Source organism: Pristis pectinata, chromosome 1 (assembly GCF_009764475.1).
Source record: "Pristis pectinata isolate sPriPec2 chromosome 1, sPriPec2.1.pri, whole genome shotgun sequence".
Taxonomy (NCBI): Eukaryota; Metazoa; Chordata; class Chondrichthyes; order Rhinopristiformes; family Pristidae; genus Pristis; species Pristis pectinata.
The window spans coordinates 46466897-46483055 of record NC_067405.1 but is presented as its reverse complement, the minus strand read 5'-3'; the positions used below and the strand labels follow the sequence as shown (position 1 = coordinate 46483055).

At 43.7% G+C, this 16159-nt stretch overlaps 1 protein-coding gene across 8 annotated transcripts in view; it reads left to right on the top strand.

Annotated features, from left to right (window-relative positions):
* Positions 1 to 1229: 1229 nt before the first annotated feature.
* Positions 1230 to 16159, top strand: part of chn1 (chimerin 1) — a 92220-nt gene continuing 77290 nt past the window's right edge. For 2 of the 8 annotated variants that reach the window (XM_052015313.1, XM_052015295.1), the window contains exons 1-2: positions 1230 to 1527; positions 1783 to 1917. In XM_052015313.1, the coding sequence (XP_051871273.1) occupies positions 1896 to 1917 (22 nt within the window). In that variant the 5' untranslated portion in view covers positions 1230 to 1527; positions 1783 to 1895. Of the gene's footprint in view, positions 1528 to 1782; positions 1918 to 16159 lie in introns of those variants that run through there. The other 6 variants (XM_052015346.1, XM_052015322.1, XM_052015327.1 and 3 more) reach the window with 5 other exon arrangements.

The following is a 16159-nucleotide window of genomic DNA, read 5'->3' as shown; positions in this document are numbered from 1 at the left end:
TGCAAAAAAGGATCACGAGATTGATTCCTGGGATAGAGGTTTTATCCTATGAGATTAAGACTCAGCATTCTCAAGTTTAGAAGAACATGTGGTGATCTTATTGACAAATGCAACATTATTATGGGGCTTGACAGAACAGATGCAAACATGATGTATTTTCCTGACTGGAATACATGGATTCAGGGGTCACAATTTAAAAATAGGAGGTTGGCCATTCAGGACAAAGACATTTCTTCACCTAGAGAGGGCAAATCTTTGGAAGTCTCTATCTGAGATGGCTGTGGAGGCTCTGTTGCTAAATATACTCAAGGTACAGTCAATAGTTTTTTTTGAATATTAAGATAATCAAGAGATATAGGATTAGTGACTGATGCCTTTATCTCATAAGTATTGGCCTCTCCAAAGCATTCAATGTCATCCATTGAGCTCTGTTCCGCACATACTCCATATGATACCCAATTCTGCTGATATTATTTCCTGAGCATCTCCATTCACTTACAACTTCCACTTCAGCTGACTATGGTCCTTCAGTGCTCACTGTAAGCTCTTCATACTTACCTATAAATCCACACAAGTTCTCAGTTCTCCTACCTCTGCTGCCTCCACGCACAAGTTATGTTCTTCCGATTCCAGTAAGCGTATACAAAGTAAAATACTGCAATGTCGGTAATCTGAAAATTTAAAAAAATAAAATGCTGGAAATACTAAACTGGTCAAGCAATACCTGTGGAGTAAGAAGCAAAGTTAACATTTCAGGTCAACCACCTTTCATCAGTTTTGAGTATTGCTAACCTGCTGAGCATTTCCAGCGATTTTCTGGTGTTATTTCTCACACTGGTGTCGCTTTTTCTCATCTCACAGCATCCCTTCAGGCAACACTGATCATACAAGTCTGGGGAATAGAGAGGGTGGGGCTCAGATATCTGGTGGTATACCCAGGCCCTCTCACCTGACCAACTTTAATGAACATAACAATATAGAAGAATAGCTTGTTGTTAATGTTCGGATTCTATGTCAGTTTTGGGTAGATGCGATGTTTTATTCTATTGCATGGACAATTTTGCAGCAACCCGGCCCGGGACATTAATTTTGATCAGAAACTCGGATGTCACCTTCAGAGTGGGCCAGGGTAGAAGAGCTCCCGAATTGAGATGGCCGTTTGCTTGGAAATGTTACTGCTTGTCTGCGCCTGCGAAATCTTAGAAAGAAAGGGGGGAAAAATGCGCCCGCAGTTCCTGAGATAAGCGCTTCGCAGGAGAGCACCTTCGTCCCCATGCCCCTGCAGCGGCTGGACCGGGCCGGACCGGACCCCCCGCCCGGGTAGCGCTGCCAATGCGCAGCAACGGTGACGGGTCGGGGCGCGGGAACCGCGGCTCGCGCTCGGCTCCCCGGAGAAGAGCGCGCGGAGACAGGTCGTCATGGTTACCGCATTGACGGTCTGCACCAGAGGGGGAAGATGGTCATGTGCTGAGGCAAAATGGCGGCATGGAGGACGGAGGATATAGTCTGATCCCATCCCCAGCACTGGTAATTGATCCTTATCCGTACCCTGTACCTCTGGGGTTCACGGGGCACAGATCCCTTGTAATATTTCCTTTTTGAAATCGTGTTTTAGAAAGTTATTTTGCATAAAGCCTTCATAGATATTCCATTTTATTCATGCGGACTGGCCTCTAATCGGAATAAAATGTTTTGTTTTTCTTCTTAGTTATTTAGCAAGTTAGGGGATGGAGCTTCAGATATGTAATCCATAGCACATTTAATTCTTTTTCATGTTTATAGAAGGAACGCTTGGGGTGGCCTTAAGCACATGAGGCGGGTGACTGGCATTGGCGTAAATGAACCACTGACTGGACATTGAGGAGCTGCGAACGGAGAGAATCGGATTCCCAGCAATGATGGCTCTAAGTGTGTTTGGTAAGTTGCAGTGACAAACTTGAATACAAAGCTGTATGACGTCTCTATTTATTCTTTTCTAACGGAATGAATTACAGTAGTTCTGGGAAACGTTTTTACACGATTTAACAGAAATTACGAAAGGTCATTGTTGGTTTATTGCTTAAATTCAAGGGCGTGTGCTGCCAAACATAATCTGGCAGTAAATTTTACAATGAAGAGTTCAGATATGGAAGTTTGCTTGTAATGAACGTTTGTTTTATTTACAATCTGTAGGCTGTGGTCAGAAAACAACAGGTATTTAAATATTCAGTAAGCACCATTGGAGTGCGTTATGTTCATTAATCCTAAACTGGATTAATCTGCGGAATTGAAATAACCATCTGGTTATTATCTAGACAATATGAGGTAAACATAATAATGCAACTTGTGTTTAACATAAACAATACAATAAGCTATTTTCAATTAGTGGTACTGATTTAGGAAATACATTATTTTATTTCTAACAATAAAGGGCTTTTAACTTCTAACATTAAGAGTCTGTATTGTTTCAAAGATTGACCAGAGAGCTACAGTGATCTGTAAAACAAAATACAGAATACAGTGGAATTTGTATTAATGTCATTATCTGTTTGAATCCATTAATTCATGAAATGAAAACAAAGTACCCAGCCACAGGTTGAGTCTTGCTACCATTGAAATTTGTTCCTTACCATAGACTGGCAATGAAAATGTATGTGTGACACCTTTTGTGTTGCTAGAATGTCAAATCTTTTCAGTGGTCAGATATTGCATCTCAGACTAGGCAGTACCCATTATTGATTCAGAAAGCATGGTTCATTTTTTTTAGAATTATAATACTTACAATAACAGGAGATTATTTGGCTATTCTCCTTGCGCTGATGGTATAGCGCTGATGGTGTATCTAGATAGAGCATTCTACCCTAATCCTTTGGTATTCCTTTTCCTATATATTTTGTTCTCATTCGTGGTTTAGTTGATATGAATCTTGCCACTGATTATTGTTTCAAGTCTCACTGCAAAGAGGACGAATGTTTAGAGTGACATTTCAGTGCTGTACCAAGAGAATCCTGCCCTGTCAGACATGCCATTTTTTTGTCAGTTCTCTGATGAAGAGCATGTGAGTTACCCAAACAACATTTTAAGTAAAAAATCTGGTCACTGTCACATTGGAAACGTGACTAGACTTCATATGTACTCCACTGCCTATAAAATGCTTTGGGACCTCCTAACATCGAGAAATCCATTTATACTTTTGAAATACCTGTACATTTTTCAAAATGACTTGTTTATTGCTGGATATACATGCGTGCTAGATATTCTATATTTCATTAAGTCTCGACAGGTGGGAAGGAAAAAAATCTTTAGTTTTTGGCCTATTCCTTAGTCAGTCCTAGCCCTTTTATTTAAAAAGGTATGACCTTTTTACACTCTGTATACATTTTAAACTTGGAACAATATCCTTTGAATGATATCCCAAAATCTGAACTTTTCCTTGTCTTCGTAACCTATTATTTCCAATACTGTTCCATTGAATCTTTACCATTCTGCTAACTCTACTATCGGTTTAATCGGAGCATTATTAGAATGACCGATAACATTCTGACCACTATCCAATGAATATCTCGTGCAAATTCACTAATTGCTTTGTAAACATTATTCTCAAATGTAAAAACTAGAATTATTTTACATTTTCTGATCCCTTTATTTGTATTGTTACCCATGTAGGTAGAATTATTTGTAATTGGACTTCATTTTCTCTGCTCTTTTAGAAACTTTACTGTTTTGGCTACACTTCTTCACCATCTTTCCCAAAATGCTTCTGACCTTTCTACCTTATCACTGTATTAGATACCAACCTGGTGGCCTCTGTCTTCTTCCACTGTTCTTGATTGTTTGCTCCACTTAATTGATATTATCTTGAAGTATTGATCGTAGTTGTCTGTGTCCCAATCATTTATATAAATAGGAAAGGGGCAAGATTCAGTACAGATTGCTGAATCCCATAATTCATGAACCTAAATTCAATTCTTTGGTTTCAGTCTCCAATCTGTTTCTTTAGTGACCATGTCAATATTATGCTGTTTTATGTTTGTGATGTGTTATTGAACACCTTCAAGATAAAAGAAATAGCCACTACACTTTTGTCTTTCAATCTATTCTGTATCATCTTCCCTGAAATTTACTAAACTAAAATCAAGACTTATGTCTTATGTTTCCATGCTGATGGAGAGTGATTAGCCCATTGCTTTTTAACTGCTCACCAATTTCATCTTGGTCACTTAATAGTGAGGGTAGCAGATTTTATTCTGATCACATTTCAGCTATCAATCCCAGTGAATCCTTGGGTTAATGTTTGATGGTAGTACTTAAGGTCTTTTACTATTAGATATTGCACCCACCAATTCTGCATCATTCAACCATTTAAAAAGTAATGTGTTTAAGATGGTTACCTTCCTGTGTGAAGTCTGCAGCAGATGATTGGCTGATACTATTTGGAAGTTGTGTCTATGCCTTAAAATGTCATTGTGACACTCTCTCAATAGAGTGTTAGTATCTGATAAAAGTGATATAAACAAAGTAACTGGGGGTTGAAAATCAGAAACTTCAGATGCTGGAAATCTAAAACAGAAACAGAAAATACTGGAAATATTTAGCAGGTCATGCCGTATATGTGGAAAGAAAAACAGTTAAATTTCTGTTTGAAGACCCTCCATCAGATGAAGACTGTCCCATTTGGAACATTAACTCTTTCTCTTACCCGCAGCCCAACCAACTTGGGAGTTGACTTTGTTTCCTTTAGATTGGCATATGTATTCAAGAGTGAATGTCCTGATATACAATTTACAGCAAATTGGCAAATGCATTATTTAATAAGGATATGCAAATTATGCCATGTAAGTCAATGTCATCATGTGGGCTCCTTCACTTGATATTACTGTCTTCATGTACTGCAATAAATTCCACTTAACATATATCTGTCAAGTGATGACAAGCAGTATGTCATGCAGGTCAGTGCCTGCTTTCCTAAAACTGCTTGAAGTTTATTTATATCTCAGTTGCCTAACCCCACTCTATTTGTCCCTGCAGAATAGGTTCAAAACTATATTCTACTTGGCTTATAACTTTCCTTAGAAGCCCGTGATGAGTTGCAGATGTCGGCTACAATTTGATTCATTGATCATCTGGAGCCCTCAAACAATGATTCTATACATAGACATATCAGTTTCTTTCCAGTAATGTGAAACACAAGATTCTAGTTTATTGTATTTTGTATAACTTTTAAATTGCATCAAGAAAAATATCAAAGTGAGGGAAGGTGCCACTAACGTAATGCAGATGGAAAGTGAAGAAACGTTTCCGGCAAACATGCTTTTCTATTGGCTCATTGAGGATATCTTCAGCCGGATGAGTGTTTCCCTCCATTAGCATTCCTGTCCAACGTATATCTGAATACGAAAAGCAAAAGACTGCCGATGCTTGAAATCTGAAATAAAATTGGAAGATACTTGGGTGGAATCATTAGTTTTGATGAAGGGTTGTCAACCTGAAACATTAACTCAGTTTCTCTCTCCACAGATGCTACCTAACCCACTGATAATTTCCAATATCTTGTATCTGTACAGTTAACATCTACTTTCAAAAGTTCTCTCCCAATTCATATATTTTTAAATTTCTATTTCCTCGCCTTTAGTTCCCGATGCAAATATAGATCTGCACGACCATACCTTGGTGCTTTAGTTCCCATTAAAACCATCAGTGACTTCGCAAGCATTCTGAGCAATCATCCTTGAGACCAACCCCATTCCCACTAAACTTCTGACCACCTAACTTCCATTTCTGACCTCCATGTTAGCTAACACTGCTAATAGTTCTCTCCTCTCATCTTTCCCACTGTATCTTGTTATTCCCGATTTCCTCAAAAAAAGCATGGAGCACTTTTTTTTCTTGCAAATTACTACCCATTTACAGCCTTCCTTTTCTCCCCGATGTCCTTGAACACATAGCTTTTCAAATTTGTATCAGTTTCTTTTTACAGAACTGTCTGAATTCCTCATTAGGTTTTCATCCCTGCTGCATTACCAAAAGGGTTTTTAGCAAAGCCATTAATGAAGTGCCATGTCATTTATGACAGATAATCTATCCCTTCTTATCCATCTTGCCTCCTTTGTTGCTTTGTGCATGGTTTATCATGTGCATTTCCAAAGTCATCCAGTTGGGTCAGACCTCACATGCTTTGTTCCATTTTTATTTGTCCAATGAAAGCAATGAAATCAGAGAAAATGGCTTATCTTTTGGCATTTGGACCATTATCTCTGTCCCTCAAGGATCTATTCTTGGCTTCCCCTTTCACCTGTTACTCATAAATATCTGTCACATACCAGCAACAAAAGAAACACACCAAGTCATGTATAAGTGTTTAAAAACTAAACTTGTGATAATAAGAAAAATAAAAGTAAAAATGTTAGAATGTTAGAAGTAAGAATGTTAGATCTTAAACATTAACCCCAAAAACTAAACTTGAAGTGTGTTTGTGGCAAATTCTCAAAGTCCAAGTCCAGGAATAGTTCTCAAAGTTCAGTTCAGCAAGCCATACAGTGAAACGTGAGCAAATGCTTCTGCAAAACCACCGTTGACTGAAGAGGAAATGTAGAGAGAAAATAGAGAGTAATTACGAAATCCAAATGTTCCACTTTGGAATTCATATGACACCTCAATCACTGATGATCTCCATTCCTTTGTTTCGAAGTATCTGCCACCCCGAAAGGCATTCGAGACGTGGCTGTCCACACAAATACCTGTTTCCTTCTACAGGTTAACAACAAAGTGGACTCCACTGGATTATTCCAAAAATCCATACGTAGATTGTAGTGACAGACACAGTTATTGTTTTTAATCCATCGATACAGAGACCAGCAGGCTGGTGTCTCTCTCTCTCTCTTTCTCTGACTGACTGCTCCAAACAACAACATCATGTCCTTGTCTCCTGTTGTCGTCATTCATGCCACACACACACAACTGTGCTATGCCTTAAAGGGACATTCACCAATAGTAACCTAATCCGTAACATATCTGAACCACACTTGCTGACGACATTTAGCTCCACCTAACACCATCTCTTTTTGCCCCTCCACTGTAATTAAATTGTATGACTGCTTGTATAACGTACATTGCTGAGTGAGCAAAAATTACCCCTAACTATATGGTAGTAAGATTAATGCAAAATATATTCTGTTCTATAGTCACAAGCTCTGTTCCCCTCACTGGTATCTTTCTGGAATAGTTTGTTTGGAACTTCGGAGACAAACTTCAGACCACACATTAGTGCCATTACTAAGACCACTCATTTTCAGCTTGGCAGTGTGACTGACTCCTTACCTATCTCAGCTTAAATGTTATTTTCAGACTCAATTATTCCAGTGAACTCTTGGCTGGTCTCCCTTTGGATTTTGGATTATCTAAATTTATTCAATATTCTGCTCTCTGTCATCCAATTTGCAAGTCCTGTTCACCCCTTTATCTTGTGCTTGCCAACCTATATTGAGTCCAATTAAGGAATGTCTTGATTTTCAAAATTCTCACATTTGTTTTCTAGTCCAATATAGCCTCTCTCTTTCTATGTAATCTTCTTCAACTTTACAACTATCTGAAATTCAATTCATATCCTAATTTAATTGGCCTAAATTCTGGAATTCTGCTAACCTAAACCTACCTTTAGGACCAAGCTTATGATCAACATCTCCTTGCATGGCTTGGAGTTAATTAATTAATATTAATTGGTAACACTCCTGCAAAGGATGTGTCTTCCCTCTACCCTCACAGAGTAGGGTGGCAAAGTAAAAAGGGATGCAATTATAAATAACAAGTTTCTTTTAATGTTTATAGGTAGGATGAAATGAGAGAGGCTGAAGAAAGAAATCTCTGTAGTTGAGCACATGAAATCGTTTGACAAATTTTGCTTTTGATAATTATTCTTGCATTAAAGGTACAAAAAAAGTACAAGTTGTTATTCTTGTGCTTTCTTGATCTATTGCTGTTGAAGGTGGTGGGCTGCAGTTGATGAAATTTTCTAGCTGATAACCCAGGGGGATGTCTATGAACTAGTGTTTTAATTTGTAAGGTTGATGATGCTGCATCTTCTGGAGACTGCAATTTGTGTTATGCTCTCCAGAGTTAAGGATTTGAATTGGAAGAGATGGACAATGGTTATGAGTTACAATAAAGACAAGCACTGAAATGTAGATGTGGAAAGCAGCAGCCTGGTCATTGAGGATCTGACCTGGAAGCATATTATTTTAGATCTTATGTTGCATAATGGAAAGAGTGATCGTAGACTGATAGAATTTCAAATTCAATTTGAGAATGAGAAGCTCGTGTTCTTAACTTGAAAAAAAGGCAACTACATTGATGTGAGGACAGAGTTGGCTAAAGTGGGGAGGAAAAATAGATGAAATGGTAAGTTAGTGGCTCCACAGTGGCAGTCATTTTAGGAGATAATTCAGAAATGTGATCAAAGTTTTACTTTGGTGGGGGGGTGTGCTGTAGGAAAATGATGCGCTATCTGTGACCGTCCGAGGAAGTTAAGGTATTAAATTGAAAGAAAAAATATTGTTACAAAGATTAGTAATAGGCCGGAGGATTGGGAAATTTTTTAGAAACTTGCAAAGAATGACTAAAAGCAGTATATAACAAACTAGCAAATGCTATAAAAACAGGTAGTAAGAGCTTCTACAGGTACAGTGGCATGCAAAAGTTTGGGCACCCCGGTCAAAATTTCTGTTACTGTGAATAGCTAAGCGAGTAAAAGATGACCTGATTTCCAAAAGGCATAAAGTTAAGGATGACACCGTAGCGACCTACCTTTGAGGCAAGCAAACCGGCTCCGAGAACGGAGCGCATGTCGGCAGGAAGGCCGGCTGCAAAATGGCGCCGGGCCGCCTTCTTCGACAGTGAGGAGAGAAAGCCCACGCGCGGGAAGAGTTGGTGACGTATCGTGGGCGTCACTTCCGTCTGGAGAAGGTGGGATCTGTAATGGATTTAAAGGCTAGCACGGGAAGTTGAAAAATAAATCAGTCTCGAGTTCAGACCTCCGACTGCATGTTTCATTCTTAGCTCAGTGCATAGCACCTCGCTACATTGGTGATCCTGATGGTCCAAACGGGATTTGGACCAAAGATGACTGACCTTTCAGGTGTTCACACAGTTTCACTTAAACTGTCAGCTTTCTAGACGCTGCGACCCTGACTGTGGTTTGATCAAGCAGAGGCCCAGTTCCAGATTCGACAGATTTCTTCCGACTCCATGTGCTACTATTACGTAGTGAGCTCCCTCAACCAGGAGACAGCCACCCAGGTCGAGGACTTCATTCAGTCACCACCGGAGGAAGGCAAATACGCAGCATTCAAAGCGCTGCTCATTTGCACCTTCGGCCTCTCATGGCAGGAGTGAGGCGCCCGCTTGCTGCACCTGGACAGTTTGGGAGACAGGCCACCGTCCGCACTAATGAACGAAATGCTGTCCCTGGCTGACGGACACAAGCCCTGCCTCATGTTTGAGCTGGCGTTTCTAGAGCAGCTGCCCGAAGACATCACCTGCTACTTGCTGAAGCAGATTTCAGTGACCCTCGGAAGGTGGCGGCCTGGGCAGACGTGCTGTGGAAGGCCAAGAGGGAGAGCGAGGCGTCCGTCACACAGATCACCAAGCCACGTGCCCAATGGCGGACTAGACCAGGCCCTGCAACGGAGCGCGCACAAACTAGAGGCAACAGTGAGGGAGCCAACATTCAGTGGTGTTTCTACCATCAGCGGTGGGGCGCAGAAGCCTGCTGGTGTTGCTCACCCTGTGAGTTCCCGGGAAATGCCGAGGCCAGCCGCCGCTGATGGCTACGGTGGCTGGCCACCAAAACAGCCTTTTGTTCGTCTGGGACAAACAGTCGGGACACCGCTTCTTGGTCGACACCGGAGCGGAAATCAGTGTTTTACCCCCGATGGGGCACGACACCCACAACAGGGAACCAGGACCCACCCTCAGGGCTGCGAACGGCAGCATGATACGAACCTACGGCACCCGCACAGTGCAACTGCAGTTTGGCACCAGCCAGTTCACGTGGGACTTCACACTGGCCGCCGTGGCCCAGCTACTCCTAGGGGCAGACTTCTTGCGGGCCCACAGCCTACTGGTTGACTTACGTGGGAAAAGGCTGGTACATGCCAAGACTTTTCAGACGTTCTCCTTGGGCGAAGCCAAGTTACTGGCCCCACACCTGGACTCTGTCACGCTGTCGGACAACGAATTCATCAGAATCCTGGCGGACTTCCCATCAGTTCTGGCACCGCAGTTCACGACAGCCAAACCCAGACATGGAGTACAGCACCACATCCCAACCAAGGGACTACCCCTCCACACCCGCGCACGACAGCTTCCCCCGGACAAGCTCCGCCTGGCGAAGGAAGAGTTCAAGTGGATGGAGGAAATGGGGATTGTACGGAGGTCCGACAGCCCATGGGCTTCCCCCTGCACGTGGAGCTGGAGACCGTGCGGCGACTACCATCGGTTGAAAGAGGCCACAACCCCAAACTGCTACCCCGTACCCCACATACAGGACTTTGCAGCGAACCTGCACGAGGCGAGCATCTTTTCCGAGGTAGACCTCATCTGGGGATACTATCAAATCCTGGTACACCCTGAAGACATCCCCAAGACAGCGCTCATCACCCCGTTCGGCCTGTTCGAGTTCCTCCGGATGCCTTTCAGCCTGAAGAATGCTGCACAGATGTTCCAGCGGCTGATAGATGCCATAGGACGTGATCTGGACTTCACGTTCATCTATTTGGACGACATCCTCATAGCCAGCTGCAATCACCAGGAACACCTGTCCCATCTCCGCCTGCTCTACTCCTGCTTGAGTGACTTCGGCCTCACCATCAACCCAGCCAAATGCCAGTTCGGGCTGAACACCATCGACTTCCTGGGCCACAGAGTTACAAAAGATGGGGCAACTCCCCTGCCCGTGAAGGTAGACACAATCCGCCACTTTGCCCAGCCCAACACGGTCAAAGGCTTGCAGGAATTCGTTGGTATGGTCAACTTCTACTGCCGTTTCCTCCCCTCGGCAGCACAAGTCATGCGCCCTTTGTTCACCCTGATGTCGGGTAAAAGCAAGGACATTACTTGGGACGAAGAGGCCGCGGCTGCCTTCGTTAAAGGCAAAGAAACCTTAGCAAACACCGCGATGCTGGTGCACCCCAGAACAGACGTCCCAACTGCCCTCACAGTGGATGCGTCCAACACGGCATTCGGTGGGGTGCTGGAACAACTCATCGAGGGGCACTGGCAACCCCTAGCGTTCTTCAGCAAGCACCTGCAGCAACCTGAGCTCAAGTATAGTGCTTTTGACTGGGAGCTGTTAGCACTTTACCTGGCAATCCGGCATTTCAGGTACTTTTTAGAGGGTAGGCCGTTCACCGCATTCACAGAGCACAAACCATTGACCTTCACGTTCACGAAGGCGTCCGATCCCTGGTCGGCCCATCAGCAGCGACATCTGTCCTACATCTCCGAGTACACGATGGACGTACAGCATGTCTCGGGAAAGGACAATGTCATGGCGGACACACTCTCCAGACCAGCTATCCAGGCCCTGTCCCAGGGAGTGGGCTACGCAGCGCTAGCAGAGGCACAGCAAGCGGATGACGAGTTGCCCAGCTACAGGACCGCAATCTCGGGTTTGCAGCTGCAAGAGTTCCTAGTAGGCCCAGGTGGGAGGACCCTCCTTTGCGACATAGCTACCGGCCAACCTCGCCCCATTGTCTCGGCAGCCTGGCAGTGGCAAGTTTTCAACTTTGTGCATGGTTTGGTGCACCCATCCATCGGGACAACCGTCCGGATGGTCTCCAGCAGGTTCATGTGGCACGGACTCCACAAACAGGTCAGCGAGTGGGCCAAAATGTGTGTGTAGTGCCAAACAGCCAAGGTGCAGCGGCATACCAGAGCACCGCTGCAGCAGTTCAAGCCCACCCATTGGAGGTTCGACCACGTTCATGTGGATATCGTGGGGCCCCTGCCTGTGTCGAGAGGAGTGAGGTACCTCCTAACTATGGTCAACCGATTCACAAGATGGCCAGAGGCGGCCCTGCTCACTGACACCACCGCTGATTCCTGCGCCCAAGCACTGATCGCAACCTGGGTAGCACGTTTCGGTGTACCGGCCCACATCACCTCCGACAGAGGCGCCCAGTTCACCTCCAGCCTGTGATCGGCCGTGGCCAGCCTGTTGGGAGCATATTTACGCCCCCCAACTGCCTACCACCCACAGTCGAACGGGCTGGTGGAACGCTTCCACCACCACTTGAAGTCGGCTCTTGTGGCCCGCCTGACAAGGCCCAACTGGGTGGACGAGCTCCCCTGGGTCCTGCTGTGAATCTCCACAGCACCCAAAGAGGATTGGCACACCTCATCTGCCGAGCTGGTGTATGGCACACCCCTGGTCATCCCAGGAGAATTCATACCAGCCCCAAGGGGGCAGGAGGAAGAACCATCAGCAGTCCTGGACAGACTACGCGTGAGGCTCGGCAACCTGGCCCCCGTACCGACTTCACGACACAGACAAACCCCGACCTGCGTACCCAAAGACCTGCAGAACTGTAAGTTTGTTTTTGTTCGAAGGGGCACACACCGGACACCTCTGCAGTGGCCGTATGAGGGACCGTTCAAAGTACTGAGGAACAACGGGTCCACCTACGTCCTGGACATCGGGGGGAAAGAAGAAGTGTTCACGGTGGACTGGCTCAAACTGGCCCATGTGGACTTGTTGTAGACTGTCGAGGTTCAGGCTCCTCGGCGCAAGGGTAGACCGCCCAAACAGCGACTGTCCCAAACTATGGATTTTGGGAGGGGTATCGCCAGTTCTTGATGGGGGGGGGGGGGGGGAAGGTCATGTAGCGGCCTACCTTCGAGGCAAGCGAACTGGCTCCGAGAATGGAGCGCAAGTCGGCAGGAAGGCCAGCCGCAAAATGGCGCTGGGCTGCCCTCTTCGACAGTGAGGAGAGAAAGCCCGCGCGCGGGAAGAGTTGGTGACGTATCGCGGGCGTCACTTCCGTCTGGAGAGGGCGGGATCTGTAACGGGTTTAAAGGCTAGCACGGTAAGTTGAAAAATAAATCAATCTCGAGTTCAGACCTCCGACTGCGTGTTTCATTCCTAGCTCAGTGCGTAGCACCTCGCTACAACACATTTCTTTAATATTTTAAGCAAGATCACTTTTTTATTTCTATCTTTTACAGTTTCAAAATAACAATAAAGGACAAGGTCCCGAAGCAAAGAGGTGTTCTTTTCATGAAATTCTGCACCCTTTTTTTTTCTCCAAACTTTCCTGCATCCTTACTACAAGATTAAGCGTCAGAAGTTTGCAAAGGAACATCTAAACAAGCCTGATGCATTTTGGAAACAAGTCCTGTGGACTGATGAAGTTAAAATAGAATTTTATGGCCGCAATGAGCAAAGGTATGTTTGGAGAAAAAAGGGTGCAGGATTTCATGAAAAGAACACCTCTCCAACTGTTAAGCACAGGGGTGGATCGATTATGCTTTGGGCTTCTGTTGCAGCCAGTGGCATGGGGAACATTTCACTGGTAGAGGGAAGAATGAATTCAATTAAATACCAGCAAATTCTGGAAGCAAATATCACACTGTCTGTAAAAAAAAAAGCGGAAGATGTAAAGAGAATGACTTCTACAACAGGATAACGATCCTAACCACACCTCAAATCCACAATGGACTACCTCAAGAGGCACAAGCTGAAGGTTTTCCCATGGCCCTCACAGTCCCTCGACCTAAACATCATCGAAAATCTGTGGATAGACCTCAAAAGTGCAGCGCATGCAAGACGGCCCAAGAATCTCACAGAACTAGAAGTCTTTTGCGAGGAAGAATGGGCGCAAATCCCTCAAACAAGAAATGAAGGACTGTTAGCTGGCTACGGAAAGTGTTTACAAGCTGTGATACTTGCCAAAGGGGGTGTTACTAAGTACTGACCATGTAGGGTGCCCAAACTTTTGCTTCGGGCCCTTTTCCTTTTTTGTTATTTTGAAACTGTAAAAGATAGAAATAAAAAAGTAATCTTGCTTAAAATATTAAAGAAATGTGTCACCTTTAGCTTTATACCTTTTGGAAATCAGGTCATCTTTTACTTGCTTAGCTATTCACAGTAACAGAAATTTTGACCAGGGGTGCCCAAACTTTTGCATGCCACTGTATATGAAGAAGTAAAGAATTGGTAAAACAAACACTGGTCCTTTAGAGGATGAGACCAGGGACTTAATATTGGAAAATAGAGGATAGACAGAGGTTCTACATTATTTTTAGATCAGTCATCACAGTAGAAGACAATAAAAACATCCTGATGTTACTACAAAGAAAGGCTATAGGGAGGCAGGTGAATAGAATGTTGGCCTTTTTTTTGCAAAAGGTGTGCAATATAAAAGTAATGAAGGTCTGATGCAACTTTACAGAGTGTTAGTGAGACTGCACTTGGAGTACTGGTCTCTGTATTTCAGGAAGGATTTCCTTGCATTGGAGAAGGTTCGCTGGGATGATTCCTGGGATGAAGGATTGAGCCTGTACGCATTGAAGCATTGGAGTTTGGAAGAATGAGGAATGATCAAGTTGAAACATATCAGATTTAGAAGGGGGTTGACAGGGTGGATGCTGGGAGGATGTTTTCCACAGTAGGGGTATTTAGAAATAGAGGGGCATAGTTTCAGAATAAGGGGTATTCCATTTATAACAGATGAAAATTCTTTTTCTCTGAGAGTCATAAGTCTTTGGAATTCTCTAATCTGGAGAGCCATGGAGGTGAAGCCATTGAATATATTCATGACAGAGAATGACAGACATTTAAGCTACAAGGAAAGTGGAAAGTGGTACGGAGGCCAAGATTGGATCATCAGAGAAGCCTCAAGGGTTGATTGGTCTGCTCCGGCTTCTCTTATGTTCTTGTATTATTCATAATGTGCGGTGAAGAAAAAAGTGAAATGGTCAAAAAAGGGTATATCCTGCACTCTGTCCGGAAGGTGTACATCTTGTGTTTTCTCTCCTAATGTTCATTGTCTCCCAACTCACCACTTCACTTGAGAGCAGGATGTTTATGTAATGTGGTCATCCTCTACATGTCTATGGCAAAAGACCACACAAACACACTTTTGGTACATTCCGTAGACACAAAAGAGGCCATATAGGAAAATCAGACTGATTTTTTTCCTTTTGCCAAACCTTAAGCTACACAGGTCCCAATGGCTGTTCAGCATGAAATGAGTAAGCAGCAAGTGCTCTTCATTAGCATCTAGTTTTAGCTGGTGGGAAGGGAGGGAAATGGTGAAGGAGAATGGGGGGAAAAAAATGGATACATGGGCAATTCCCAACTTACACCCATACATATGAACAAGTGCCACAATGCACTTTCTGTTTTAACAGTTACTTTTCAACCGATGGCAGATACAGACTGTCCCCAGGTAATGAGCGGGTTCCATTTTCACAGATGCCATTAAGTCAATTCTGTCCATAATTTGGAAAAAACACAAAAATAACCCACCATGGTAACCATACCTCCACAGTATTGTTATGAATGACATCAAAGCACAAAAGACTGTTAAAAATGAACAATTACTATAAGTGGCGAGAGAGAGAGAGAGGAAACTACTTCTGCTGTTGGTTGGAATGAACATATGTACATATGTCAGACTTTGAATTTACTAGTGTTATGGGAGTTTTGTTCGTATGTATGGGTGTCAGTTTGGGAATTGTTCAGGTGTCCATTTTTCCCATTCTCCTTCACCACTTCCCTCCCTTCCCACCAACTAAAGCTAGATGCTAATGAAGAGCACTTGCTGCTAACTCATTTCATACTAAACAGCCATTAGGGTCCTGTTTAGCTCAGGGTTTGGGCAAAAGTAAAATCAGTCAGATTTTCCTATATGGCCCCTATCGTGTCTGTGGAATGTACCAAAAGGGTCTTCTTTTGCCATAGACATGCAGAGAACATGGCAACCAGTTTACATACAGCAAGGTCCCACAAAAGGCAATGCACTATTGACCAGATAATCTGTTTCAATGATGATGTTTGAGAGAGAAATGTTTAAGACAAAAAACTTAGAGGGCGAGTGTAGAATTTCTACACTCACCCTCTAAGTAATGCCATGGGATTTTTTAATGTCAGAGCGGATGGAGGCTCTTCAAACTGGTGCTTTAG